Source organism: Falco peregrinus, chromosome 3, assembly GCF_023634155.1.
Source record: "Falco peregrinus isolate bFalPer1 chromosome 3, bFalPer1.pri, whole genome shotgun sequence".
In the NCBI taxonomy this organism is placed as follows: domain Eukaryota; kingdom Metazoa; phylum Chordata; class Aves; order Falconiformes; family Falconidae; genus Falco; species Falco peregrinus.
This window is the reverse complement of record NC_073723.1, coordinates 110,300,926-110,326,003: the sequence shown is the minus strand read 5'-3', so window position 1 is coordinate 110,326,003 and position 25,078 is coordinate 110,300,926. Positions and strand designations below refer to the sequence as shown.

The 25,078-nt window shown below is 66.9% G+C and overlaps 2 protein-coding genes across 2 annotated transcripts in view; one reads left to right on the top strand and one right to left on the bottom strand.

Moving 5' to 3' along the window:
• HSPG2 (heparan sulfate proteoglycan 2) overlaps positions 1-12,925 on the bottom strand; it is a 33,513-nt gene extending 20,588 nt beyond the window's left edge. Inside the window, 38 exon segments of the mRNA XM_055799932.1 lie at positions 51-137; positions 209-336; positions 421-534; positions 630-860; positions 937-1,017; positions 1,094-1,186; positions 2,018-2,209; positions 2,286-2,426; positions 2,516-2,604; positions 2,696-2,745; positions 2,835-2,921; positions 2,999-3,126; positions 3,206-3,319; positions 3,403-3,514; positions 3,598-3,716; positions 3,796-3,975; positions 4,055-4,231; positions 5,618-5,758; positions 6,384-6,451; positions 6,548-6,606; positions 6,680-6,766; positions 6,840-6,967; positions 7,050-7,197; positions 7,274-7,470; positions 8,059-8,235; positions 8,307-8,470; positions 8,537-8,683; positions 8,763-8,911; positions 9,430-9,574; positions 10,494-10,625; positions 10,699-10,818; positions 10,895-11,087; positions 11,089-11,135; positions 11,218-11,343; positions 11,531-11,691; positions 12,397-12,455; positions 12,549-12,715; positions 12,889-12,925. Of these exon segments, the coding sequence (XP_055655907.1) occupies positions 51-137; positions 209-336; positions 421-534; positions 630-860; positions 937-1,017; positions 1,094-1,186; positions 2,018-2,209; positions 2,286-2,426; positions 2,516-2,604; positions 2,696-2,745; positions 2,835-2,921; positions 2,999-3,126; positions 3,206-3,319; positions 3,403-3,514; positions 3,598-3,716; positions 3,796-3,975; positions 4,055-4,231; positions 5,618-5,758; positions 6,384-6,451; positions 6,548-6,606; positions 6,680-6,766; positions 6,840-6,967; positions 7,050-7,197; positions 7,274-7,470; positions 8,059-8,235; positions 8,307-8,470; positions 8,537-8,683; positions 8,763-8,911; positions 9,430-9,574; positions 10,494-10,625; positions 10,699-10,818; positions 10,895-11,087; positions 11,089-11,135; positions 11,218-11,343; positions 11,531-11,691; positions 12,397-12,455; positions 12,549-12,715; positions 12,889-12,925 (4,775 nt within the window).
• An 8,240-nt stretch (positions 12,926-21,165) lies between these two features.
• CELA3B (chymotrypsin like elastase 3B) lies at positions 21,166-24,073 on the top strand. Its single transcript, XM_055799004.1, has 8 exons — positions 21,166-21,202; positions 21,314-21,390; positions 21,463-21,560; positions 22,271-22,405; positions 22,490-22,626; positions 23,182-23,327; positions 23,412-23,564; positions 23,995-24,073. Exons 1-8 carry the CDS (start codon positions 21,169-21,171, stop codon positions 24,010-24,012), a joined length of 798 nt encoding a protein of 265 aa, XP_055654979.1. The 5' UTR covers positions 21,166-21,168; the 3' UTR covers positions 24,013-24,073.
• Positions 24,074-25,078: the final 1,005 nt, after the last annotated feature.

The window sequence follows — 25,078 nt, the reverse complement described above, 5'->3', positions numbered from 1 at the left end:
GGTGAGCCCATGGTGGGGGGGGATTTGGGGGTGCTGGCCGCAGCCCTCACCGCTCGCAGTACTGCCCGGTGTAGCCTGGCTCGCAGGCGGTGCAGCGGTACCCGCCGCCCCCCAGGCTCTCACAGGTCCTGGAGAACCTGTGGGAACAGGGTGAGGTGGGGGGGCGTCCCCTTCCTGGCCCCCCCCCAGCCCTGGCGCCAGCACTCACTGGTTTTCGGGGTACGGGAGGGGACAGGCGCAGGGCTGGCAGTCCTCAGGGGTACCGGCGGTGGCATCCCCGTAGAAACCAGGGGCACACTGGTCACAGAAGTCCCCTGCTGTGTTGTGCAAGCATCCCTGGGGGGGGACACACAAATTGGAGGGGTCTAGGCTGGGATGAGACCCCAGCCCCCCAAAATCCTGTGTAATACAGAAGCTTACGGAGCAGACGCCGCTCTCGGGGTGGCAGCTCTCTGAATGGCCGTTGCACTCGCAGAGCTCGCAGTGCCCAAGGTACAGCCCCCCCCCGGTGCGGGTGTACCCGGGGGCACAATCCTGCCGGGGCCGGGGGGGGGGTTCAGTGTTGTGACCCCCCCCAGATATCACTGTGAAGGGGGGGAGGATGCTGGGGGAGGATGCTGGGGGCTCACCTGGCAGGACAGCCCGTGGTACCCAGGGGGACAGCGGCATTCCTCCACCTCGGGGGCTGGGGGGAGGCCGGGCTGGGGGGGCACAGCCACATCCATGGCGATGTCAGCAATGCTGGATGCGGCGGTGCTGGTGGAGTAGGTGGCTCGGATGAGGATCTCATCCAGGTCTGCCAAAGCCATCAGGAGATGCTCCCGCGTCGCTGGTTGCCCATCCGGCCGCTGCCAGTATTGCTGCGGGCAGAAGGGGGGGTCACCACGCCGTGGGGATGGGGGACATCAGGGACAAAAGCCACCTGCCCCCCCCTACCTCCCGAAAAACAATCTCGAAGGTCTGGGGTGCCCGTAGCAGCAGGTCGGGATGGTACGCCACCAGCGTGATGTCGTTGCCCTGTGGATATAAGGGGTCAGTGGGGGTCCTGGTGGCACCCTGTGTGTGTCCCCCCCGGCTCCAGGCACCCCCATACCGTGATCTGGATGTCAGCATCGGGCAGGGGGGCTCCCTGCCCCCCCGGGGTGTAGGTCAGGGTGTAGCGGAGGCGCCCGCCGTAGGAGCCCACCTGTGCGGGGAGAGGGGGGGAAGGTGGTGGGACATGGCAGGGATGAGGAAAGGGAAAAAAGAAGGGAGTAGAGGAAAGGGAGGGGGGGGAAGCATGGAGAGGAAAGGGGGGGCAAAAGGCAAGCGAGGGGGGGGCAAAGGCAAGCGAGGGGGGGGCAAAGGCAAGCGAGGGGGGGGCAAAGGCAAGGAGGGGGGGGCAAAGGCAAGGAGGGGGGGGGCAAAGGCAAGGAGGGGGGGGCAAAGGCAAGGAGGGGGGGGCAAAGGCAAGGAGGGGGGGGCAAAGGCAAGGAGGGGGGGGCAAAGGCAAGGAGGGGGGGGCAAAGGCAAGGGGGGGGGGGCAAAGGCAAGGGGGGGGGGGCAAAGGCAAGGGGGGGGGGGCAAAGGCAAGGGGGGGGGGCAAAGGCAAGGGGGGGGAAAGAGGCAAGGCAAGGGGGGGGGAAGAGGCAAGGCAAGGGGGGGGGGAAGAGGCAAGGCAAGGGGGGGGGAAGAGGCAAGGCAAGGGGGGGGGGAAGAGGCAAGGCAAGGGGGGGGGAAGAGGCAAGGCAAGGGGGGGGAAAGAGGCAAGGCAAGGGGGGGGAAAGAGGCAAGGCAAGGGGGGGGAAAGAGGCAAGAAGTGCGGGGGAAAGAGGCAAGAAGTGCGGGGGAAAGAGGGGCAAAAAGGGGGGGAAAAGGAGAAAAAAGGAAAAGGCAGGAAAAAAAGACAAGGGAGAAAAAGGGAAAAAAGGAAAGGCAGGCGACGGCAGGCTGAGCCCACCTCCCCCTCCCGGGCTGCCCGTGGGGCAGCTGCTCCAGCCAGCCGGCTGTCCCTGTCCCCGGGTGACGCCCCCCTTACCTTGTCCCCCTGGTAGGGGTGCGGCAGCTGCCAGTAGTAGGAGTCGGGGGGCAGCTCCCCAAAACGGTCGTAGGTCAAGCGGGGCTGGGGGGTGCCCGGCTCCACCCTGAAGCCGGTGCCCACCCGGGTGCTGCGCTGCCGGTTCACCAAGGCGAATCCCTGGGGATCACCGGCAGCGAAGGGCGTCCGGACCTGTGGGATGGGGATACCGGTGAGCGGGGCTGGGGACATGTGGGGACACCCTGGGGACGTGGCAGGGGTCACTCACGGTGCCGCGGGCGTAGGCGGTGCTGGCGCAGTGCTGGATGATGCCCATGCAGAAGCAGGGCAGGCAGCCAGCCGGCTCGCCGGCGCTCAGGTGGAAATGGTGGGGACGGCAGGTGGCACAGCGGGGACCCTCCACATTGGCCTGGGGGGGGACATGGGGCGGGGGTGACATCGCCCTGTCACCCTCTCCCAGGGCTTGGGGACACGCTGGGGGGACGACTCAGGACTCGCCTTGCAGCGGCACTGCCCGTCAGCGTCACAGCCCTCGCCGGTGCTGCCGCGTGGGTCACACTGGCACTGCCCGCTGGGGACACCCGGCTCTGGGCGGGGGGACGCACAGCAGGTTAGGCGTAACCCCCCCTCAGTGCCACCACAGGGGACACCACCTTGTCCCCTCAGCATGCCACTCACCTCGGCACAGCTCTCCCCTCAGCGGGTCCCCCACATACCCAGGCAAGCACCTACGGGGTGGGGGGACAAAAAAAGCCAATGGTGGGGGGGTTGCACCCCAAAACCCACCCCCAGCCCCCAGCCCGGGTTCCCTTGGCACCTCTCGCAGAGGCGCCCGCTGTGTCCTGGGGCACAGGCGCTGCAGGTGGGCTGCCCATCTGTGTCCTCGAAGCAGCTCTTTGTCACCCTGCGGAGGGGACACGGGGTGGCTGAGACCCTGCCAGGTGTCCCCAAGGATGTAGGGGACCAGGGGGTGGCACCTACTGGGTGTCACCGTGGGGTCCATGGCAAGGACAGGGCTGGCAGTCACCCGGGGTACCCCGGGTGGCATCACCGTAGTAGCCGGGTTGGCACTTGTCACATTGGGCGCCCTCCGTGTGATCCCGGCAGCCCTGCAAAGGAGTGGGGCGATGGCATCGGTGGCACTGCCACGGGGGTCCCCGGGGTGTCCTCCCACTGTCCCCAGCTCACCTGGCAGACGCCAGTCTCAGGGTGGCACTCGGCAGCGTGGCCGTGGCACTGGCACGGCTCACACGTGCCCAGGTAGAGCCCTGCAGTGCTGCGGGTGTAGCCGGTGTCACAGTCCTATGGAGGGGACGCGGGGACAAGGGGGTGGGCCACTGTTCAGTGTTGCCAACGCTGAGGTGAGGGGACACTGAGGGTCTCACCTGGCAGGAGGCACCGCGGTAACCATCTGGGCAGGCGCAATCCTCCACCTCCAGCGCGGGCGGGCGGCCGGTGGCATGTGGCACTGCCACATCCAGGCTGACATCGGCCAGTCTGTGGGGCGAGACAGGAGGTCCCCACTGCCCTGCCTGCCCTTGCCCCCATGTCCCCAGCGTCCCCTGCCCTGTCCCTGGTACCTGCTCTCCTCCGGTTGATCCGAGTAGGACGCCCGGATCATGAAGAGGTCAATGTCAGCCAAAGCCATCAGGAGATGCTCCCGGGTGGCATCGCGCCCGTCCGTCCGTCGCCAGGCATGCTACGGGCACAACCAGGCAGTGACCACCATGTCCCCAACCCCATCCCAGGGAAGGAGAGGGACACCCACCGGTCCTCACCTCACGGAAGGGCACGGTGACAGCGGTGGGGACGCCGGAGGGGGGGTTGGCATCAGAGAAGTGCTTCAGGAGGATGCCATTGCCCTGCAGCAGGACATCCGGCTGGTGCAGCAAAGGTTGGGCACCCACCAGTGCCCGATGCGTCACCACGTACCGCAGCTCACCACCGTATGATGTCACCTGCGGGGCGGGATGCAGGGAGGCTCAGCTGGGCTTGGGGACACCCAGCTTGTCCCCCAGCCGGCCCTGGTGCTGGCACCTTGTCACCGGTGAAGGGCGCGGGCAGCACCCAGTAGTAGACGTCACGGGGCAGCGTGGGGAAGGCGGCGAAGAGCAGCTCCCGCGGGGAGGAGAAGCGGATGCCATCGCCCACCGTCTGCGTGCCAGCCGGGTTGGCCAGGCTCAGCACCGGCGTCTCCTCAGCCGTGAGAAGGACCTGCAAGGAGAGCGAGAAGGGGCTTGGCGGTGGACACGGCACGGCACAGTACGGCACGGTACAGTATGGCACAGCAAGGCACGGCACAACACTATATGGCATGGCATAGCAATGCATGAGATGGCACAGTGTAACATGGCATGGCACGGCATGGCACAGCGAGGCATGGCATGGCACTCCATGGCATGGCACAGTACAACACGGCACGACATGGCACTATGTAGCATAACACAATGTTGCACAGCAAAGTACAGCACAGCATGGCACCATATGGCACAGCACGACATGGCATGACGTGGCACACCGTGGCATTGCACAGCACGACGTGACACACCATGCCATGGCACGACATGGCATGACGTGGCACACCGTGGCATTGCACGGCACGACGTGACACACCATGCCATGGCACGACATGGCATGACGTGGCACACCGTGGCATTGCACGGCACGACGTGACACACCATGCCATGGCACGACATGGCATGACGTGGCACACCGTGGCATTGCACGGCACGACGTGACACACCATGCCATGGCACGACATGGCATGACGTGGCACACCGTGGCATTGCACGGCACGACGTGACACACCATGCCATGGCACGACATGGCATGACGTGGCACACCGTGGCATTGCACGGCACGACGTGACACACCATGCCATGGCACGACATGGCATGACGTGGCACACCGTGGCATTGCACGGCACGACGTGACACACCATGCCATGGCACGACATGGCATGACGTGGCACACCGTGGCATTGCACGGCACGACGTGACACACCATGCCATGGCACGACATGGCATGACGTGGCACACCGTGGCATTGCACGGCACGACGTGACACACCATGCCATGGCACGACATGGCATGACGTGGCACACCGTGGCATTGCACGGCACGACGTGACACACCATGCCATGGCACGACATGGCATGACGTGGCACACCGTGGCATTGCACAGCACAACGTGACACAACATGCAATGGCATGACATGGCATGACGTGGCATGGCATGACAAAGGCACTATAAGGTGCAGCATGGCACAACATGGCATTGCACAGCACAACATGACACAACATGGCATAACATGGGATGACGTGGCATGGCACAGCAAGGATGGCAAGGCACTATATGGCACAGCATGGCATGGCACTATATGGCACAGCATGGCATGGCAAGGCACTATATGGCACAGCATGGCATAGCATGACATAGGATGACGTGGCATGGCACAACATGGCACGGCACAGCACGCCGTAACACAACACGGCACGGCAGAGCATGGCATATAACACCATATCATGACACAACACGGCAAGATGCGGCACGAGATGACGCAGGGTGGCCCGGCACAGCCCGGCTGCACCCACGCGGTACCTGGTGGCGGTGCCAGGCGGAGCTGGCGCAGTGCCGCGAGACGCCCATGCAGAAGCACTGCAGGCAGCCGTCGGGGTTGGCCGCGCTCAGGTGGAAGGTGCCGGCGGCGCAAGCGTCACACAGCCGGCCCCGCACGTTGGGCTGCAGGGGGTGGGCGCCGTGGGTGGGGGTGCCAGGGTGTGGGTGCCACGGGTGGGGGTACCGGGGAGGGTGGGACCCGCTGGGGGACCGGGACATGGTACAGCAGGGTGGGGAGGTGGGTGCCACGGGGGATGGGAACGGGTGCTGGTGGGGACGAGTACTGGGTGCCCCAGGGATGAGACTGGGTGTTGGGGCGGGGGGGGGTGTCAGGTTCGGTGCTGGGGGTGTGGGAAGGGGTGCTGTGGGAGGGGTGGGACTGGGTACCCCAGGGATCGGACCGGGTGCTTTGGGAAGGGGCGGCATGGGTGCTGGGGGGATCAGGCCGGGTACCATGGACTCAGTGCCATTGGGGGGTCAGGATAGGTGCCATGGGGGATCGGACTGGGTGCCCCAGGGAGCAGACTGGGTGCTGTGTGGGATAAGATGGGGTGCTGCTGGGATTGGACTGGATACCTCAGGGGGGGCGCTGAGAATAGGGGCTATGGGGGTGGGATCCCCATATGGGATAGGTGCCCCAGGGATCAGACTGGGTCTCATGGGGGGGGCACACTGGGTGCCTCAGGGATCGGACTGGGTGCCGCGGGGGATGGGAACACCCAGCCCCCCCGCCATGCCCTGCCCGCACCTTGCAGCGGCACTTGCCACCGGCATCGTCCTTGCCCCCGCGGGTGTCACACTTGACGAGCTCCTGGCCTGCAGGCAGTGAGGGTGAGGGTGGGGGCACCCATGGGTGGGGGGGCACCCTTGGATGGGGGAGGGGGCACCCCACAACCAGCTCCCACCACTCACCAATCGGGGTGCACTTGCCACCCGGCTGGATGGGGTCTCCCTCATAGCCTGGGGCGCACCTACGGGGATGGATGGGTGATGGGTTGGGGGTCTCAGGTTGGGGGGAGGGTTATAGGGACACCCCTCACCCACCTCTCACAGCGGCGGCCAGCGTAACCGGGCGCGCAGGCGTCACAGGTGGCTTGGCCATCCGTGTCCAAAAAGCACGACTCCGAAAACCTGCGGGTGACAATGATGGTGACACACCAGGGCAGTGACATTTGAGGGGTAGGTCACTGTGGTGGGCACCCACCTGCGAGACGGCTCAGTGTAGGGACAGGGACAGGGGTGACAGGCAGTGGGCGTGCCCTTGGTGGCATCGCCAAAGAAGCCAGGTTTGCACTTCTCGCACTGGGGACCCTCCGTGTTGTGCTGGCAGTTCTGGGGGAAACAGACACATGTGGCATGGAGGGAGGTGGCACTGCACCATGTCCCCATCCCCTTGTCAACCCCCTGCCCTTACCAGGCAGTGCCCAAAAACGGGGTCACAGGTGCTGGAGTGGCCGTGGCAGCCACAACCAGAGCAGGTCCCCAGGTAAGGTCCCCTCGTCACCCGCTCGAAGCGTGTGGCACAGCGCTGGCATGACAGCCCAGTGTAGCCCACGGGGCACCTAGGGACACAGCAGTATGACAGTGGCATTGTGGCAGTGGTGGCACCGGGCCTGTGATCTTGCTGCTGGTAGTCACCTGCACTCCTCAACGTCGCCGGCTGGCCCCAGGCCGGTGTCACCAGCACTGGTGACATCCATGGCCACGTCACTGAGCCCCACGCTGGCCATGCGCCCATCGTAGACCGCCCGGATGAAGATGCCCTCCAGTTCCTGCAGCACCAGCAGCAGCAGCTCCCGGCTGACTGGGGCACCCTCCTCATCCTCCCAGTGGTCCTGCCAGGATGGTGATACCAGTGTCACCCCAGGGTGATGCCAACACCAGCATCACTAACCCGCCACCAACAGCATCACCCACCCATCACCTGCATCACCCACCTGCCACCACCACCATCACCCACCCACCTGCCACCACCACCATCACCCACCCACCACCAGTATCACCCACCCACCACCACCACCATCATCACCTGCATCACCCACCCGCCACCACCAACATCACCCACCCATCACTGGCATCATCTGAATCACCCACCCACCACCACTGGCATCACTTGCCCACCACCGGCATCACCTGCCACCACTGGCATCACCCACCCATCACCGCATCACCAGCCCACCACCACTGGCATCACTCATCCATCACCAGCAACATCCACCCGCCACCACCGGCACCACTCCACTATCACCCATCTACCATCACCCACCTGCCCACCACCACCAGCATCACCTGCATCACCCACCCACCAAGACTGGCATCACTTGCCCACCACCGGCATCACCCGCCACCACTAACATCACCCACACCCATCATCACCAGCACCACCCACCCACCACCCCCACCCCTGCCCAACTACCACACACCTCGGTGAAGGGCACATGCCGCCGGTTGAGGACATCGGGCTGGGTGGCCCCAGCACGCGCCCGCAGCTGCCGCCCGTGGCCCCGCAGCACCACGTCAGGATGGGCGGTGGGCTCTGGGGGCCCCCGCCCCAGCCGGTACCGCACCCCGTAGCTCAGTGCTCCCCCGTAGGCATCCACCTGGCAGCATTAACAGGCTGTCAGCAGCTGTGCTGCCGGCATCCCCAGCCCTGTCCCCACCCTGGTGTCACCTTGTCCCCAAGGAAGGTGTCCGGCAGCGCCCAGAAGGCGTCAAGGGCCAGGAAGCGGCGGGACAGATCCAGGAGCTGGAATTCCTCAGTGCTCACGTCCACGTGGAGCTGGGTGGCCGAGAGCACTGGTGGAGATGGCACTGTCGGCACTGTCACGTTGACACCTACAAGGAGAGATGCTCAGCCCCTGGGGTGTCCCTTGTCCTCCATCCCTCGTCCCCATAACTCACCCTTGAAGTTGTCGGGGCGGTCAAAGCGAAGGTGGAGGCGATGGCGGTGCCGGGCGGTCGCACGGCAGGCGGTGGTGACACCGAAGCAGAAGCAAGGCAGGCAGCGGGATGTCCCCGTCACCTGGAAGTGGCCTTCAGGGCATGGCCCTGCCAGAGAGGGTGGGTGATGGTGACAGTGCCATGGGGCGCACTGTAGGATGGGGAGGGGAGGGCAGGGGATGCTCACCGGGGCGGGTGACGGTGAGGATGCTGTCGGGGATGCCGAAGACCATGCCGAGGGTGTTGATGGCCTCGCAGGTGTAGGCACCTTGGTCGGCCTCTTTCACATCCCGGATGGTCAGTGTGCCCTGCCCGGCCTCGCTCACGATCGACACCCTACGCGGCACACTTGGCACCTGGCACCCAGCACACACGGTGCCCGGCACACCCAGCACACACGGCATGCTCAGTGCCCAGCACACGCGGCACACCTGGCACAGGTGGCACACATGGCGCCCAGCACACACGGCACACGCAGCACACTCGGTGCCTGGCACACATGGCACACACGGTGCCCAGCACACACTGTACACCCAGCCACACGGTGCCCAGCACACCCGGCATCCTCAGTGCCCAGCCCACGCGGTACCCAGCAAGTGGCACGGGTGGCCCACTCATGCCCTAATGCCCAGGCCCCACCCCTCATTGCACGCCCTGCCCACTAGTGCAAGCCCCGCCCACCACATGCCCTCCAGTGCAAGCCCCTCCCACCAAAGCCCCCTCCCAAAGTGCAACCCTCTCCCCCAGCACAAGCCCCTCCCACCAGCACACACAACCCCACCCCCAGGTCACACCCAAGCACAAGCCCCTCCCCCAGACCCCCATGGCCACACCCCCTTCCCCCCCCCCCTTACCTGTGGCTGCTGGGCGTGTGGCCCCAGTTGAGGCGCCAGGTGACAATGGGGGTGGGGACGCCGGTGGCAGCGCAGGTGAAGGTCACGGTCTGGCCTGGCACGGCCCGCACCGCCTCCTGTGGCAGCGACACCACCTGCGGGGGCACTGCCCACAGCCCCCCGTCACCACCCCGCAGCCCCCCAGCACCCCACACAGCCCAGCCTGGCAATGGGGGCAGCAGCATGGCACTACGCCAGTGTCCCCAGCATGGCGCCTGGCACTATGCCATGGCACGGGGTCCCCAGCATGGCACCCAGCACTGTGCCATCACATGGCACGGGGTCCCCAGCATGGCATCCGGCACCGTGCCATGGCACAGCATCCCCAGTGTGGCACAGGGTCCCCAGCATGGCATCCGGCACCGTGCCATGGCACGGCATCCCCAGTGTGGCACAGGGTCCCCAGCATGGCATCCGGCACCGTGCCATGGCACAGCATCCCCAGTGTGGCACAGGGTCCCCAGCATGGCATCTGGCACTGTGCCATGGCACAGCATCCCCAGTGTGGCACAGGGTCCCCAGCATGGCATCCGGCACTGTGCCATGGCACAGCATCCCCAGTGTGGCACAGGGTCCCCAGCATGGCATCCGGCACTGTGCCATGGCACAGCATCCCCAGTGTGGCACAGGGGTCTCCACTGTGGCACCCAGCACCGTGCCACGGCACAGCATCCCCAGTGTGGCACCTGGCACCGTGCCACAGCACAGCATCCCCAGTGTGGCACAGGGTCCCCAGTGTGGCACCTGGCATTGTGCCACGGCACAGGGTCCTCTGTGTGGCATGGGGTTCCTGCATGGTACCTGACACTATTCCATGGCACAGGGGTCCCCAGTGCGGCACCCAGCACCGTGCCACGGCACAGCATCCCCTGCCTGGTGCCACAGCACCGCACCCCCAGCACAGCTCTGGCACAGCACCCCCCGCAAGCAGCCACAACACAAGGTCCCCAACCCAGCGCTGGGCACACCCCCCAGCAGAGGTGTCCCCTTCCCTGGCCACCACGTCCCTTGCGGATGCCACTCACCGCAGCCGACCTCATCGGAGCGGTCGGGACAGTCGGGTTCCCGGTCGCACTGGTAGCTGGCACGGATGCAGGTGCCGCTCGCCACGCATCGAAACTCCGCCGGCCCGCACGCCGCACCGGGTGCCTTGGTGGCTGCAGCGGTGACGGTGACATACGTCAAGCGGGGTCTTGTCACCACACGTGTCCCCAGCCCAGCCACACTCACGGCAATCGGTCTCATCACTGCCATCGCCGCAGTCGTTCTCGCCGTCGCAGCGCCAAAGCTTCAGGGCGCAGTGCCCGTTGCGGCACTTGAATTCGTTGGGTTCGCAGGGCGAGGGGGTGCCTGGGCGATGGGGTGGGGGGGTCAGCACCCATAGGGTGCCCCCAGTGCCACCCTCACCGCGGCACCGCAAACTCACCGCAAGCCTCCTCGTCGCTGCCGTCGGCGCAGTCGGGCTCGCCGTCGCAGAGGTAATCGCGGGGGACGCAGCGCCCGTCGGCGCAGGGGGCTTCGCCCACTCGGCACCCCCCGGCTGGGGGCTTGGGGGGGCGCGGGGTGAGCGGGCGGCGTGGGGGGGGCGGTGGCAGCGACAATGACGGTGCTCACCGGGCGGGTGGTGGCGGGGCGGGCGGTGGTGGGGGGCATCCGTGTCAAGGGCTCTGTGGGGATGGGGGGGTTATAGAGGGAAATGGGGGTAGCGAGGGGGGGGTTATAGGGGGGGTTATGGGGGGAGGGGCTCACCACAGCCATCCTCGTCGGAGGCGTCGCGACAATCGGGCCGGCGGTCGCAGCGGTATTCAGCGGCGACGCATTCACCGCTGCCGCAGGTGAACTCCAAGGGGGTGCAAGCACGTGGGTGGGGGGTCACTGGGGGGGGGGGCACAGTCAGGCTGACACCCCCCCACAATATCCACCCACCAGAAATAAGGGGGGGGGGGGGGGGGAGATGAGACACGCCATTTCAGGCGAGCAGGGGATGTGATATGGATTAACAGGGGGTGGTCGGAGCACCCCCAGCCCGGAGCCCCCCCAAAGCCCCCCCCCCCCAGCTCACCAGCCCCCAGGCGGCGGAACTGGAAGCCGTGGGGGGAGGTGAGGTAGGAGGCGATGGATCCGGCGGCCACCAGGTCCCGCAAGACCCCCCGCAGCTGTTCCTCGTCCCCGTTCCCCTCCGAGCCCACGTCCAGCTCCACGAAGACGTCGCCTTCCAGCTCTCTGGGGGGGAGGGAGGGGGGAGGGGTCAGCACCCCAAAGTCTCCCTGCTGCACCCCTCCAAATAGCCCCTACACCCCCAAACCTCCCCCTGCACCCCTAAACCCCTCCCAGACTCCCAAACCTCTCCATCACCCCCAGCCTTCCCCTGCAGCCCCAAATCAGGGTCATCCCCGACCCCTCTGCACCCCCAAACCCCCACTGGCCCCCCCAAACCTCTCCATCACCCCCAACCTTCCCCTGCACCCCCAAATCAGGGTCATCCCCGACCCCTCTGCACCCCCAAACCCCCACTGCCCCCCCAAACCTCTCCATCACCCCCAACCTTCCCCTGCACCCCCAAATCAGGGTCATCCCCGACCCTTCTGCACCCCCAAACCTCTCCATCACCCCTAAGCTTCCCCTGCACCCCCAAATCAAGGCCCTCCCTGCCCCCTGACCCCCCCTGCACCCTCAAACCCGCCATCACTCCAACCCCCCCACAGCCACCCAAACTTCTCCATCATCCCCAGACTTCCCCTGCACCCCCAAATCAGGGTCCTCCCTGCACCCCGACACCCCCCGCACCCCTAAACCCCCCAATTCCCCCCCCAAACCTCCCCATCCCCACAACCCCCACACACCCCCAAAACCTCCCCACCAACCCAACCCCCCCCAGCCCTTCAACCCTCCCCAGCCCCCCAAACCACCCCAGCCCCCCCAGCTCACTTGATGAAGACCACGCTGACCACCTGCTCCCCAGGCACCTTATAATACTCCGACTCCAGCTGATGGGGGGAAGGGAGAAAATGGGGGGGGGTCAGGGTGCCCTTCCTGGGGTGCCCCACACCCCCAGCACCCCCTGTGCTCCCCCCACTCACCGTATCCACCACGGCCTCGGAAATCTCCCGGAATTCCTCGGATTCAGGTCCTCCAGCTGCCGGCTGTAGTCGATGCTGCGGGTGAAGTTCACCAGTGCCCGAAAATAAACTGGGAAGGGTCAGAAAAGGGGGGGGGTAGGGGGTGTCAAAAATGGGGGGCGTGGCACCTGCACCCCCAAAGATCCCCCCCTATGACCCCCTATCCAGCTGTGACCCCCCCATCCAGCTGTGACCCGCCCCCACCAATATTTGGGGTGCCCCCCTCCAATATACAGCACTGGGAGAAAAAAGTGGGGGTGCAGCAAGGTGGGGGGGGCGTCCCCCGAAATGTGTCACTTACTCAGTGGGGGGTCGTCCTCGGGCTCGGCCACCACCATACCCGCCCGTGCGGGGGGGGGCCCGGGCGCTGCCCACCGAGGAGAAGGAGGAGGAGGAAGAGGAGGAATAAAAGAAGGATGGAGAGGAGACAGAGCTTGAGAGCGGTGACACACAGGTGACACCCAGGGGGACAGGTGCCACCCCACAGCAGCCCCTTACCAGTGGGGTGCCAGCCCAGCGCCGGGTTCATGGGTAGCACTCACTGGTGGCCAGGTGACACCGCTGCCGTCCTCCCCCGCTACCATCTGCGACAGAGACAGCATGGGGTGGCACCCAAGGTGGCACCCACCCACAGTGCCACCCACCCACCCAGTGTCACCTTACTGCCGGGTGCCACCAGGTCCCACTGCTATCTGCAATGGGGACAGCATAGGGGGCACCCAGGGTGACACCCACCCACAGTGCCACCCCCTCACCCAGTGGCCACCTTACCGCCAGATGCCACCAGGTCCTCATCATCGGAGAGCTGTGCGCGTAGTACCGGCGTCCCCGTGTCCCCCCGATGTGGTCAGCCACCGTGTCCTCGGGGAAGGAGGTCTCGGCCAAACCCCGCGTGACCTGGGGACACCCATCCCCCCCCGCTGGGTGCCAGGCCACGTCACCAGCACGGGGGAGGGGGGAAGGGGGGACACCGATGGCCACGCGGGTGGGTGCTGGCAGGGCCGGGGTGCATAGCTGTGCGGTGGAGTCACGGCGCGGGGGGGGGGGGGGGAATGAGCTCATCGCCCACCCACCGCATTCCTGCGCTGTCAGGGCCCCACCGTGCCACGGCAGAGGGCACACGCGTGTGCAGGCACGTGGGGGTGCGTGTGCAAGGGGAGTGTGGGCTGTGCAGACGCATTTGCACCACTACATGCAGGCACTGACACGTGTGCACACTGACACGTGGCTGTGCACGCGCGTTTGCACTGCTCCGTGCATGCACCCACACAGGGATGCGTGTGCATGGTGGCATGGGGCTGTGCATGCCTGTTTGCACCATGACACGTGTGCACTGACACGACGATGTGTTGCGTGGAGTGGCGTGGGGCTCTGCACATGTATTTGCACAACTACATGCATGCATCACCATGGGGACACGTGTGCGCAGTGTGTGGGGCTGTGCACGTGTGTTTGCACCATTACATGTGTGCACTGACACAGGGATGCATGTGCATACCAGCATGTGACAGTGCACAGACATTTGCACCACCACAGGAACACACATGCACACTGGCATGCTTGTGCACACCCGTTTGCACTGCTACACGCATGCACCAACACGGGGATACATGGGGTTGTGCACATGTGTTTGCACCATTACATGTGTGCACTGACACAGGGATGCATGTGCACAGCAGCATGTGACAGTGCACAGACATATGCACCACCACAGGAACACAAGCACACACTGGCATGCTTGTGCACACCTGTTTGCACTGCTACACGCATGCACCAACACGGGGATACATGGGGTTGTGCACAGGTGTTTGCACCATTACATGCATGTACCAACACAGGGATCCCTGTGCACGCCAACACGCGGCTGCACACACACATTTGCACCACCACAGGAGCACGCGTGCACACTGGGGTGCTTGTGCACACCCATTTGCACTGCTACACACATGCACCTACACAGGGACACATGTGCACAGTGGCGTGGGGCTGTGCACATGTGTTTGCACCACTACACACATGCACCAACACAGGGATCCCTGTGCATGCCAACACCTGGCTGCACACACGTTTGCACCACAGCACGTGCACACCTGCACGCACCGGCACGCGTGTGCACTGACAAGCATGCACACCTCGGCACCCACACGGCTCACGCACGGCTGTGATTGCACCCCCACAGCTGCGCACACGCGTGTGCACCACCCCGGCGGGTGCCCCCCGCACCCATCACAGTGCCAGCGGCGGGTGCCCCCCGCCCCCCCCCCCCGGCGCCCGCCGCGGTGAGGAATCCGTCGGGGCAGCACTTTGCTGTGCAAACAAGCGCCAGGGGATTAAGCGGGCGCAGAGGGGGGGGCAGGGGGGACAAGGGGGGGACATGGCCACTTGCCCACACAAACAGGGGGGACCCAGTGACCCAAGGGAGTCTGGCTCCAGAGGGGGGGCACCCATGGGTGCCAGCCCAGCCCCAGCTGCTGGGGAGGGGGGCAACGGGGAGGTGGCCAGAGGGGGAAACTGAGGCACGGAGGAGCCCACGTGTGCACCAAGCATGTGGGTGCTCAGCGCTGCTCCCCACACATGCACTGAGTGCGTGGGTGCTCAGCGGGCGGGTGCTCAGCCCCAGCATGCAGCGGGCCCCATCTTGGGCTGGCGGAAGGGCAGCTGCTGTCCCTGCAGCCGGTGACCGGGCAGGGGACAATCGCCCCTCTCCAGTTTCCGGAAGGTTCCTGCACCACAGCCCCGCCGGACGCTGGGCTCCCCCCACCGCCGGGGCACCGCGCCCGGCCGGACGACGATGCTCACATTTTCCACTTGCCGGCCCAAATCCTGCCCCACACCCTGGGGAAAATGGGGGGGGGGGGGGGATGGGACGGGACATGAGGAAGAGGAGGGTGAGGAAGCACCACCCTGTCCCATGTGCCACTTCGCTCGAAAAACCTTGTGCCCCACTCTGGTGGGGGGGGACGCCAACCCCCCCCCCCCCAATTTGGATGTGCCACCTCGTTAAAATTTCAATGTACACCCCTGCCCCACATCTGGATGTGGCCCCCAACCTGGATATACCCCCAAATCTGGATGTGCCCCCCCCTTACTTCATCCGGCCGAGGAAGAGGAGGTGACGCATAGCAGGAATAATAACCGGGAGGGGGTTATTAATAGCAGCCCCCCCCCAGTCTTATTGTTCCCCCAAGGTCGTGGCTAAATGGTGTCACACACACACACCCCCCCATTCCTTCCCCACCGGGGGTCCCCTGGGACCGAGGGGACCCTGCTGCGGTGCTAAGCCACCCCCATGGTGGGGGGCCAGGACCTCCTGGGTTTGGGGGGGGGCAGAACCTCCTGGGTTTTGGGGGGGGGGGGGGGAGTTGCCAGCACAGCTGGTGGGATGCTGGTCCCGAGGGGGGGCACAGGCAGCTGCCGCCCGCCCCCAGCGATTTGGGGGTCAAAACAGCTGTGGGGTCAAAGTCACCGCCGGGAGGGGGGGGGCCCCAAAATATGTGTGTGTCCCCCCCCGCGCTGCATTCCTCCCCGCTGGCATTGCCTAATTTATCCCAAAAGAGCCAGGCTGGGGGGGGGCCGGGGGGGGCCGGGTGCCCGGGCTGCCCCCTCCTCCCCCCCCCCCAGCCAGCCCATCTTTGGCCATGGGAATGAAACCGGGAGCAGAGCCACGTGCGCTGAGGCCCGGGGGTGCCTGGGTGGGGGTGTCCCGGGGTGGGAGGGGGGACACCCCCCTCCCCCAAGTGTCCCCAGTACCTCCCATGGGGGACACGACCCCCCCCACACCCCCCCCCGGGCCGTGGGAGCCAAGCCAAGCGTGCACAAGCACCCACCACGAGCGTGCCCCGGGGTGGGGGGGTGGGGGGGTGCCTGCGCGTGCGTGGACCCCCCCCTTCCCCCCAGGCGGGGCGATCTTATCGCACATTCCTGCTGCGCCCTCAACCCCCCCCATTAACCCTTCGCAGCCCGGGGGGCGGGGGGGGGGGAGCACCCCATCACCCCCACCGCGGAGTGGGCTGACACCCCCCCCGCGTGATTTTTTTTTTTTTTTTTTTGGGGGGGGGGGGGGGGCGCATTCCTCAGCATCCCGGCGGGACGAGGCGGGGGGGCGGGTATTGGGGTGTCATCCTATTGCGGTGTCCCCAGATTCCCTCATCCCAGGGTGGAATGGGGCTGGAGGGGGGGTGCAAAGTGGGGACACTCCCCCCTCCGCCCCCCCCTCCTCCCGCACGTGGGTGGGAGCCCCACGGGGGGGGGGGGGGGGCAGCCCTGCCAGCATGGCCCCGAGCAACAAGGCCCCCTCTGTTCTCAGCCCCGGGCACCGTCCCAGCCCCAAACCACCCCCCCGCCCCCAGAGTGCCACCCCCACCCCACCCCCAGCCTGGGGACCCCCCCCTCAGATAAGGAGTGCCCAGCCCCACGGCGCAAACCCACCCTGCACCCACTGCGGGGCACCCGGGGGGGGATGTTATGCACACACACACACCCCCCACCCCCCCGCACCCCAGCTGGGTGTGACCCCCCCAGGGGGGTATTTTGGGAGAGTTATTTTTAGGGTGGCCGGCGCCACCCGTCACCCTTTAAATTTAGCCGGGGTGGGGGATGGAGCGGGGGGGGGCAGCACCCCAAAAGCTGGGCACGCACCCATGGGTGGCTTTGGGGGGGGTGGACGGGACACCCCCCAGCCCGGCCTGGGAGATCCCAAGTCCCTGGGGGGATGGGGCAGGAGACAGGACCCCCCCCCAGCCTGGGGGTCCCCAGCTCGGACCCCCGGGGGGGAAGCCTGGGGAGGGGGACGCCGGATCCGGGGGGGCGGGCCGAGTCTCAGATGGGACGGGAACCCCACCTGCCCCTGGCGCCGGGGGGGCCTTGCTCCCTGGTGGGATGGGGCAGGATCGGGGGGTCCCGACACCCCCGCCGGGGGGTACCCCAATTCCCTCAGCGACCTGGGCACGATGCGGGCGACCCCGCAGTCTACGGCAGCGGGGGGGGGAGGGGGGGACGGACGGGGACACCCCCAATTCCCTTCCAACACAGCACAAGTCCCCCAGCTCCGCAGGGGGGGTCCCAACTCCCCCAGGGGACCCTAATTCCGGGGGGGTCCCAACTCCCCCAGGGGGAACCCAAAGCCCACCAAGGGGACCCCAGGGGACCCCACCTCCAGGGGGGTCCCAACTCCCCCTGCGCACCCCCACCTCCGTCGGGGGGTCCCAATTCCTACAAGGGACCCCCACTCCCCCAGGGGACCCATATCCCCCCAGGGGACCCCCAACTCTGGGGGGGTCCCAACTCCTCCAGCACACCCCAACTCCGCGGGGGGGGGGGGGGTCCCAATTCCTACAAAGGACGCCCCGTCCCGCAGAGGACCCCAACTCTTAGCGGGTCCCAACTCCTCCAGGGGACCCCAACGCCGGGGGGGCCCCAACTCCTCCAGCGGACCCCAACTCCGCAGGGGGGTCCCAACTCCTACAAAGGACCCCACCTCCCCCAGCGGACCCTAACTCCCTCCAGGGGACCCCACTCCGGGGGAGGGGTGCCAATTCCTACATGGGACCCCCAACTCTCCCAGGGGACCCTAACTCCGGGAGGTCCCATCTCCCCCAGCGAACCCTAACTCCCCCAGGAGACCCCCAGCTCCGGGGGAGACCCCAGCTAGGGAGACCCCCCCCAAGGCACCCCAACCCACTCGGGGCCCCCGACTCCTTTGGCCCCCGCCCGCCCCACGGGGGGTCCCGGCTGGCGGGGAACACTCACCCCGAGGAGGGGCCGCCAGCAGCAGGAGGGGCGCCCAGCGCCGCCGGGCCCCGCCGCCCCATCGCCCGCTCCGCTCCCGGCTCCGGTCCCGCCGCTCCCGGCTCCGCTCCGGCCCCGCCGCTCCGCCCCGCGCCGCCGCTCCCGGCCCCGGAGCCCCGCCCCACCCCCACCCCCCCACACCGCGGGGCGGGGCCGGGAGCGCGCCCGCGGGGGGGGCACGGGGGGGGCACGGGGGGAGCGTGCGGGGGGGGGCGCGGGGGCACCCTTGGGAACTTTTACGGGGACACGGGGGGGACTGGGGGACATCCCTGTGAACTTCTATGGGGACAAGGGGGGCTTGGGGGACACCGTGGGACACCCCTGGAAACTTTTATGGGGACACGGGGGAGCATGGGGATGCTCCTGTGAACTTTTAGGGGGACACGGGGGGGGCTATGGGACACCCCTGAGAACATTTATGGGGACATGGGGGGGACTGGGGACACCCCTGGGAACTTTTATGGGGACACGGGGGGGGACTGGGGACATCCCTGTGAACTTCTATGGGGACAAGGGGGGCTTGGGGACACCATGGGACACCCCCTGGGAACTTTTAGGGGGACACGGGGGGGACTGGGGACGCCCCTGTGAACTTCTATGGGGACAAGGGGGGGCTTGGGGACACCATGGGACACCCCTGGGAACTTTTAGGGGGACACGGGGGGCTTGAGGACACCGTGGGACACCCCTGGAAACTTTTATGGGGACACGGGGGGCATGGGGGATGCTCCTTTGAACTTTTAGGGGGACACGGGGGGCCTTGGGGACAGCATGGGACACCCCTGAGAACTTTTGTGGGGATATGGGGGGGACTGGGGACACCCCTGTGAACTTCTATGGGGACAAGGGGGGGCTTGAGGACACCATGGGACACCCCTGTGAACTTTTATGGGGACAAGGGGGGTTTGGGGGACACCATGGGACACCTCTGGGAACTTTTATGGGGACAAGGGGGGGCTTAGGGACACCCCTGTGAACTTTTATGGGGACACGGGGGGCTTGAGGACACTGTGGGACACCCCTGAGAACTTTTATGGGGACACGGGGGGCATGGGGATACTCCTGTGAACACGGGGGGGGGCTTGGGGACACCATGGGGCACCCCTGGGAACTGTTATGGAGACACGGGGGGGGACTGGGGACACCCCTGTGAGCTCCTATGGGGATAAGGGGGGCTTGGGGACACCATGGGACTCCCCTGGGAACTTTTAAGGGGACACAGGGGGCTTGAGGACACCGTGAGACACCTGGGAACTTTTATGGGGACATAGGGGGTTTGGAGACACCCCTGTGAACTTTTATGGGGACACAGGGGGCTTGGGGACACCATGGGACACCCCTGTGAACATTTATGGGGACACAGGGGGGCTTGGGGGCCACCGTGGAACATTCTGCGAACTTTTACAGGGACACAAGTGGGCGTGGGGAGACCGTGGGACACCCTGTGAACTTTTATGGGGACACAGGGGGCTTGGGGACACCCCTGGGAACTTCTATGGGGACACGGGGGGTCTTGGGGGACACCATGGGACACCCTGTGAAATTTAGGGGGGAGGTGTGGGAGCATGGGGACACCCCTGGGAACTTTTATAGGGGATGGGGGGAGAGGGGGGGGGCATGGGGACACCGTAGGGACACCCTGGGAACTTTTATGGGGACACGGGGGGGAGGGGGACAGAACTTCCATGGGGACACGAGGGGATGGGGGGGGGGGCACGGGGGTTACCTGGGGGGGCACCTCTGTGAGTGTCCACAGGGACACGGGGGACATGGGGACACCTGGGGACACCTGTAGATTTCCACGGGGACAAGCACAGGGACTATGGGGTCCAGGAGGGGGGTGTATGTGGGGGCCGGGGGGGTCACCAGGGGCATGGGCAGTATAGGGGGGTGGGGGGGCACGGGGGTGGCTATAGGGGTTATGGGGGGCACAGGGGTGGCTATAGGGGCTGGGGGGCCACGGGGGTGGCTATAGGGGCTGAGGGGGGCATGGGGGTGGCTATAGGGGCTGGGGGGGGCACAGGGGTGGCTATAGGGGTTATGGGGGGCACAGGGGTGGCTATAGGGGCTGGGGGGGGCACAGGGGTGGCTATAGGGGTTATGGGGGGCACAGGGGTGGCTATAGGGGCTGGGGGGGCCACGGGGGTGGCTATAGGGGCTGAGGGGGGGCATGGGGGTGGCTATAGGGGCTGGGGGGGGCACAGGGGTGGCTATAGGGGTTATGGGGGGCACAGGGGTGGCTATAGGGGCTGGGGGGCCCACGGGGGTAGCTATAGGGGTTATGGGGGGCACAGGGGTGGCTATAGGGGCTGGGGGGCCACAGGGGTGGCTATAGGGGTTATGGGGGGCACGGGGGTGGCTATAGGGGCTGTGGAGGGCACAGGAGCGGTCATAGGGGGCTGGAGGGGGGCACAGGGGCTATGGAGTCCAGGAGAGGGGATTTATGGGGCACTGAGCCCATGGGGGCTATAGGGGCCATATGGGGGACAGGAGGGGCATGGGGCAGTATGGGCAACACGGGGGGGCTCTCAAGGCTGTGGGGGTCCCCAGGGACAGGAGGGAGCTATGGGGTCTATAGGGTCTGCACCGGGTGCACCCGGCTGGTGCCAGGTGCCACATGCCCCCAAGGCCAAGGTTAATGGTTAACACCGCTGCACCCCCCCAGTGCACCCCCCAGCCCCCCAGGTGGGGTGCCAGGTGCCCGTTCCCAGGGGCGCCCTTGGGTGCCCCCGATAACGGGGGGGATTTAAGGCCCGCGGCCGGCCCCGCATACCCTGACCGAGCTGTGACCACAATGCTGAGCCTCCTCCTGCTGCTGGTGGCTGGCGGTAAGGTGCCCCCGAGCCCCCCACCCGTGTCCCCACGGCCCCCCACCCGTGTCCCCAAGCCTGGGTGGGGTGGTGGGTTGCCCGGTCAGTGACAGGCGCCCTGTCCCGCAGGCAGCCACGCCGCCGTGCTGCCGGACTCACGGGTGGTGAACGGGGAGAATGCCGTGCCCTACGGCTGGCCCTGGCAGGTGAGCGGGCGGGGGGGATAGGGTGGGGGGTGGCACCCATGGGTGCTGTGGCACCCACCGGTGTCCCTGCAGATCTCGCTGCAGTACGAGCGGGACGGCACCTTCCGCCACACCTGCGGGGGCACCCTCATCGCGCCCAACTGGGTGATGACGGCCGCGCACTGCATCTCGTGAGGGACCCCCGAGAGCCGCGGCGGGTGCTGGGGGGGGCAGGGAGGGGGGCAGGAGGGGGGGCAGGGTGCTGCAAGGTGCAGGAGGGGTGCAGGGGAGATGCAGGGGGTGCAGGGAGAGGTGCAGGGGGGGTGCAGGGGGATGCAAGGTGCAAGGATGGGTGCTGGAGGGGGTGCAGGGAGATGCAGGGAGATGCAGGGTGGTTCAGGGTGCAGGAGGGGTGCAGGGGGGGTGCAGGAGAGGTGCAGGGGAGGTACAGGGGGTGCAGAGATGGGTGCAGGGGGGTGCAGGGATGGGTGCAGGAGGGGTGCAGGGGGGTGCAGGGTGCAGGGATGGGTGCAGGGGGGTACAGGGATGGGTGCAGGGGGGTGCAGAGTGCAGAATAGGGGTGTAGAGGGGTGCAGGGTACTTGGAGGTTGTGTTGGGTGCAGGGATGGGCACAGGGGTGATACCTTGTGCAGGATGGGTGCAGGAGGGGGCGCAGGGTGCAGGAAGGGAGTGCTGAGTGTGAGATGGGTGCACGGAGGGGTGCGAGATGGGTGCGTGGAGGGATGCAGGATGCATGGCGTGCCGGGTGCAAGGTGGGTGCATGGGTGGTGCAGGATGCACGGAAGGGTGCTGGGTGCATGGAGGGTGCATGGGGGGTGCTGGGTGCAGGGAGGGGTGCAGGAGGCCTGCAGCAGCCCCTGATGTCCCCGTCCCCGGGCAGCTCCTCGCTCACCTACCAAGTGGTGCTGGGCGAGTACGACATGGGTGTCAACGAGGGCCCCGAGCAGCGCATCCCCGTGGCCCGCGCCAACATCTTTGTCCACCCCAAATGGCGAAGCTCCTGCGTGGCCTGCGGGTGAGCAGGGTGCTGGGGGGGTGGGGGGGTTGGGGGACACGGTCCCCAGCAGGCCCCCGGTGACACGTGTCCCCTGCCTGGCAGCAATGACATCGCCTTGCTGAAGCTGCAGCACCCAGCGGTGCTCAACACCCAGGTGCAGACGGGGCAGCTGCCGCCCGCGGGCACCATCCTGCCCGACGGGTACCCCTGCTACCTGAGCGGCTGGGGGCGTCTGTCCAGTGCGTCCGGGGCACGCGGCGGGTGGGGCCAGGGCATGGTGGGGGGGATGGAGGGATGGGGGGGAGGGATGGGGAGGTGGTTGGAGGGAGGGAGGGATGGGGAGAGTTGGAGGAGGGAGGGAGGGAGGGAGGGATGGGGAGATAGTTGGAGGGATGTTTGGAGGGATGGAGGGGTGGATGGGGAGATGGTTGGAGAGGGGGAGGGATGGTGGGATGGATGGGGAGATGGTGGGAGGGAGGGATGGGGAGATGGTTGGAGGGATGGAAGAGGGGTGGAGGGAGGGATGGAGGGAGGGGGGAGATAGTTGGAGGGATGGAGAGCTGGATCGGGGATGGAGGGATGGAGAAGGGATGGAGGGAAGGATGGACGCATGAATGGATGGAGGGAAGGATGGAGGGCTGGGTGGGCAGATGGAGGGAAAGGCTGGAAGGATGCAGGGGTGAAGGGATGGAGGGAAGGATGGCTGGGTGGGCTGGCTGGGTGGGCTGGGTGCTCAGGGCCAGCAGGCCAGACACCGAGCGGCACCCCCCAACCTCCTGCCGCCCGGTTGGCAGCGGGGGGGCCACTGCCGGAGCAGCTGCAGCAGGCGCTGATGCCCGTGGTGGCCTTTGACCGCTGCACCCAGCCTGACTGGTGGGGCACCCTCGCCATCCGCCGCACCATGATCTGCGCCGGCGGCGCCGAGAAGGCCGGCTGCAACGTGAGTGTTGCACCAGACCGGGGCAGGGGGAGACGCTCTGAGCCCCCCACCCCTGGTGCTGACCTCCCCCCTCCTGTACCCCAGGGTGACTCAGGGGGTCCCCTGAACTGCCGGGCGGCTGACGGGACCTGGGAGGTGCACGGCATCGCCAGCTTTGTCTCAGGGTTGGGCTGCAACGCGCCCAAGAAGCCGACGGTCTTCACCCGCGTCTCTGCCTTCGAGGACTGGATCACCGAGGTGGGGACGGGGTGCTGGGTGCCAGGGTGCCAGGGCGCTGGGGTGCTTGGGTGCCAGTGTATCAGGGTGCTGGGTGCTGGAGTGCTGTGGCAGTAGGGTACCAGGGTGCCATGGTGATGGGGTGCCAGGGTGCCATGGTGCCAGAGTACCAGGACTTTGGGGTGCCAGAGCTCTGGGGTGCCGGAGTGCCAGGGTGCTGGAATGCCAGGGTGCCAGAGCGCCAGGGTGCTGGGGTGCCAGACTGCCAAAGTGCTGGAGTGCCGGTGTGCCAGGGTGCTGGGGTGCCAGGCTGCTGGGGTGCCAGAGCGCCGGGGTGCTGGAGTGCCAGGGTGCTGGGGAGCCAGGGTGTCGGAGTGCCGGAGTGCCGGAGTGCCAGGGTGCTGGGGTGCCAGGGTGCCACGCTCCCCCCTGAGCAGCTTCTCCTTTCCAGACCATGAGCCAGAACTGAGCGCAGCGGCGACGACCTCCTGGCACGGCACCGGGCAAATAAACCCACAGCTGAAACACCACGCGTGTGCCTGTGCGGGGCGTGGGCACGCGGGGGGGCCAGCAGGCAGGGGCGGCGGGGGGCTAGAAGATGGAACTGGTAGAGCAGGCACAGGGAGCACCCAGAGGTGCCCAAGTACCACAGGGATGGGGCACCCAGAGATGTGCCCAGACACCACGGGGATGGGCACCCAAAGGTGCCCAGATACCACGGGGATGGGCACCCAAAGACACCCAGCTGCCACAAGGGACGGGCACCCAAAGATGTGCCCAGAGACCACGGGGATGGGCACCCAAAGACACACAGGTGCCACAGGGACTGGCACCCCAAGGTGCCCTGAAGCCACATGGCTGGGCACTGTGCGGCACCGTGGTGCCAAAGGGGACAGGCGCCACCAGCAGCCTGGATGCCCTGGGGGTGAGCCCGGAGGTGCCCTGAGGACACGGGGACGGCCTCAGCCCTGTGCCCTGATGCCACGGTGCTGGGCAGCCGGTGCCACGCTGTGACCACGGGGACGAGCCCCCTTGGGTGCCCCGAGGCCCGGGGCTGGCCCCCTCCAGGCGCCCCAGGGTGGGATGGCCGTGGCTGTGGCTCTGTCCCTCCTGCCCTCCCAGACCCGCCGTCGCTTCGCAACCGCTGCCACCGGCGCGTGACCAGCCAACAAAGAGCCCTTTCACCAGTGACCCCGCCGCGGCCAGCACCCCTGGGACCCCCAAGCAGGGCACCCCAGCTGCCCCAAGCGCACCGAGGCACTCTGCAGGGATGGGTGCTGCGAGCACCCCGCAATTCTCCCAGGGATCCGGGTGGAAAATTCCTGTGGCGGGACGCCGGGGCTGTATAAGTTTTATTGGCCCCTTGTCACCGTGTCCCAGGGGACCTTTGCTCTCCCCGCGTGCCCCGGCATCGCCGCGCTTGTCCACCAGCGCTGCCCCAGCACCCTGTGGCCCCGCTGCTATCGCGGGCCCTTTGCTCGAGGAGGGGGCTGAGGCCACCCCAACTCGTGACACCCTTGCACAAGTGGGTGCCG

Coding starts and splice junctions, on each gene's coding strand:
- CELA3B (XM_055799004.1), top strand. CDS start 21,169: ATGCTGAGCCTCCTCCTGCTGCTGGTGGCTGGCG. Junction 21,203..21,313: donor CCTGCTGCTGGTGGCTGGCG/GTAAGGTGCCCC, acceptor CCTGTCCCGCAG/GCAGCCACGCCGCCGTGCTG. Junction 23,328..23,411: donor CCGAGAAGGCCGGCTGCAAC/GTGAGTGTTGCA, acceptor CCTGTACCCCAG/GGTGACTCAGGGGGTCCCCT.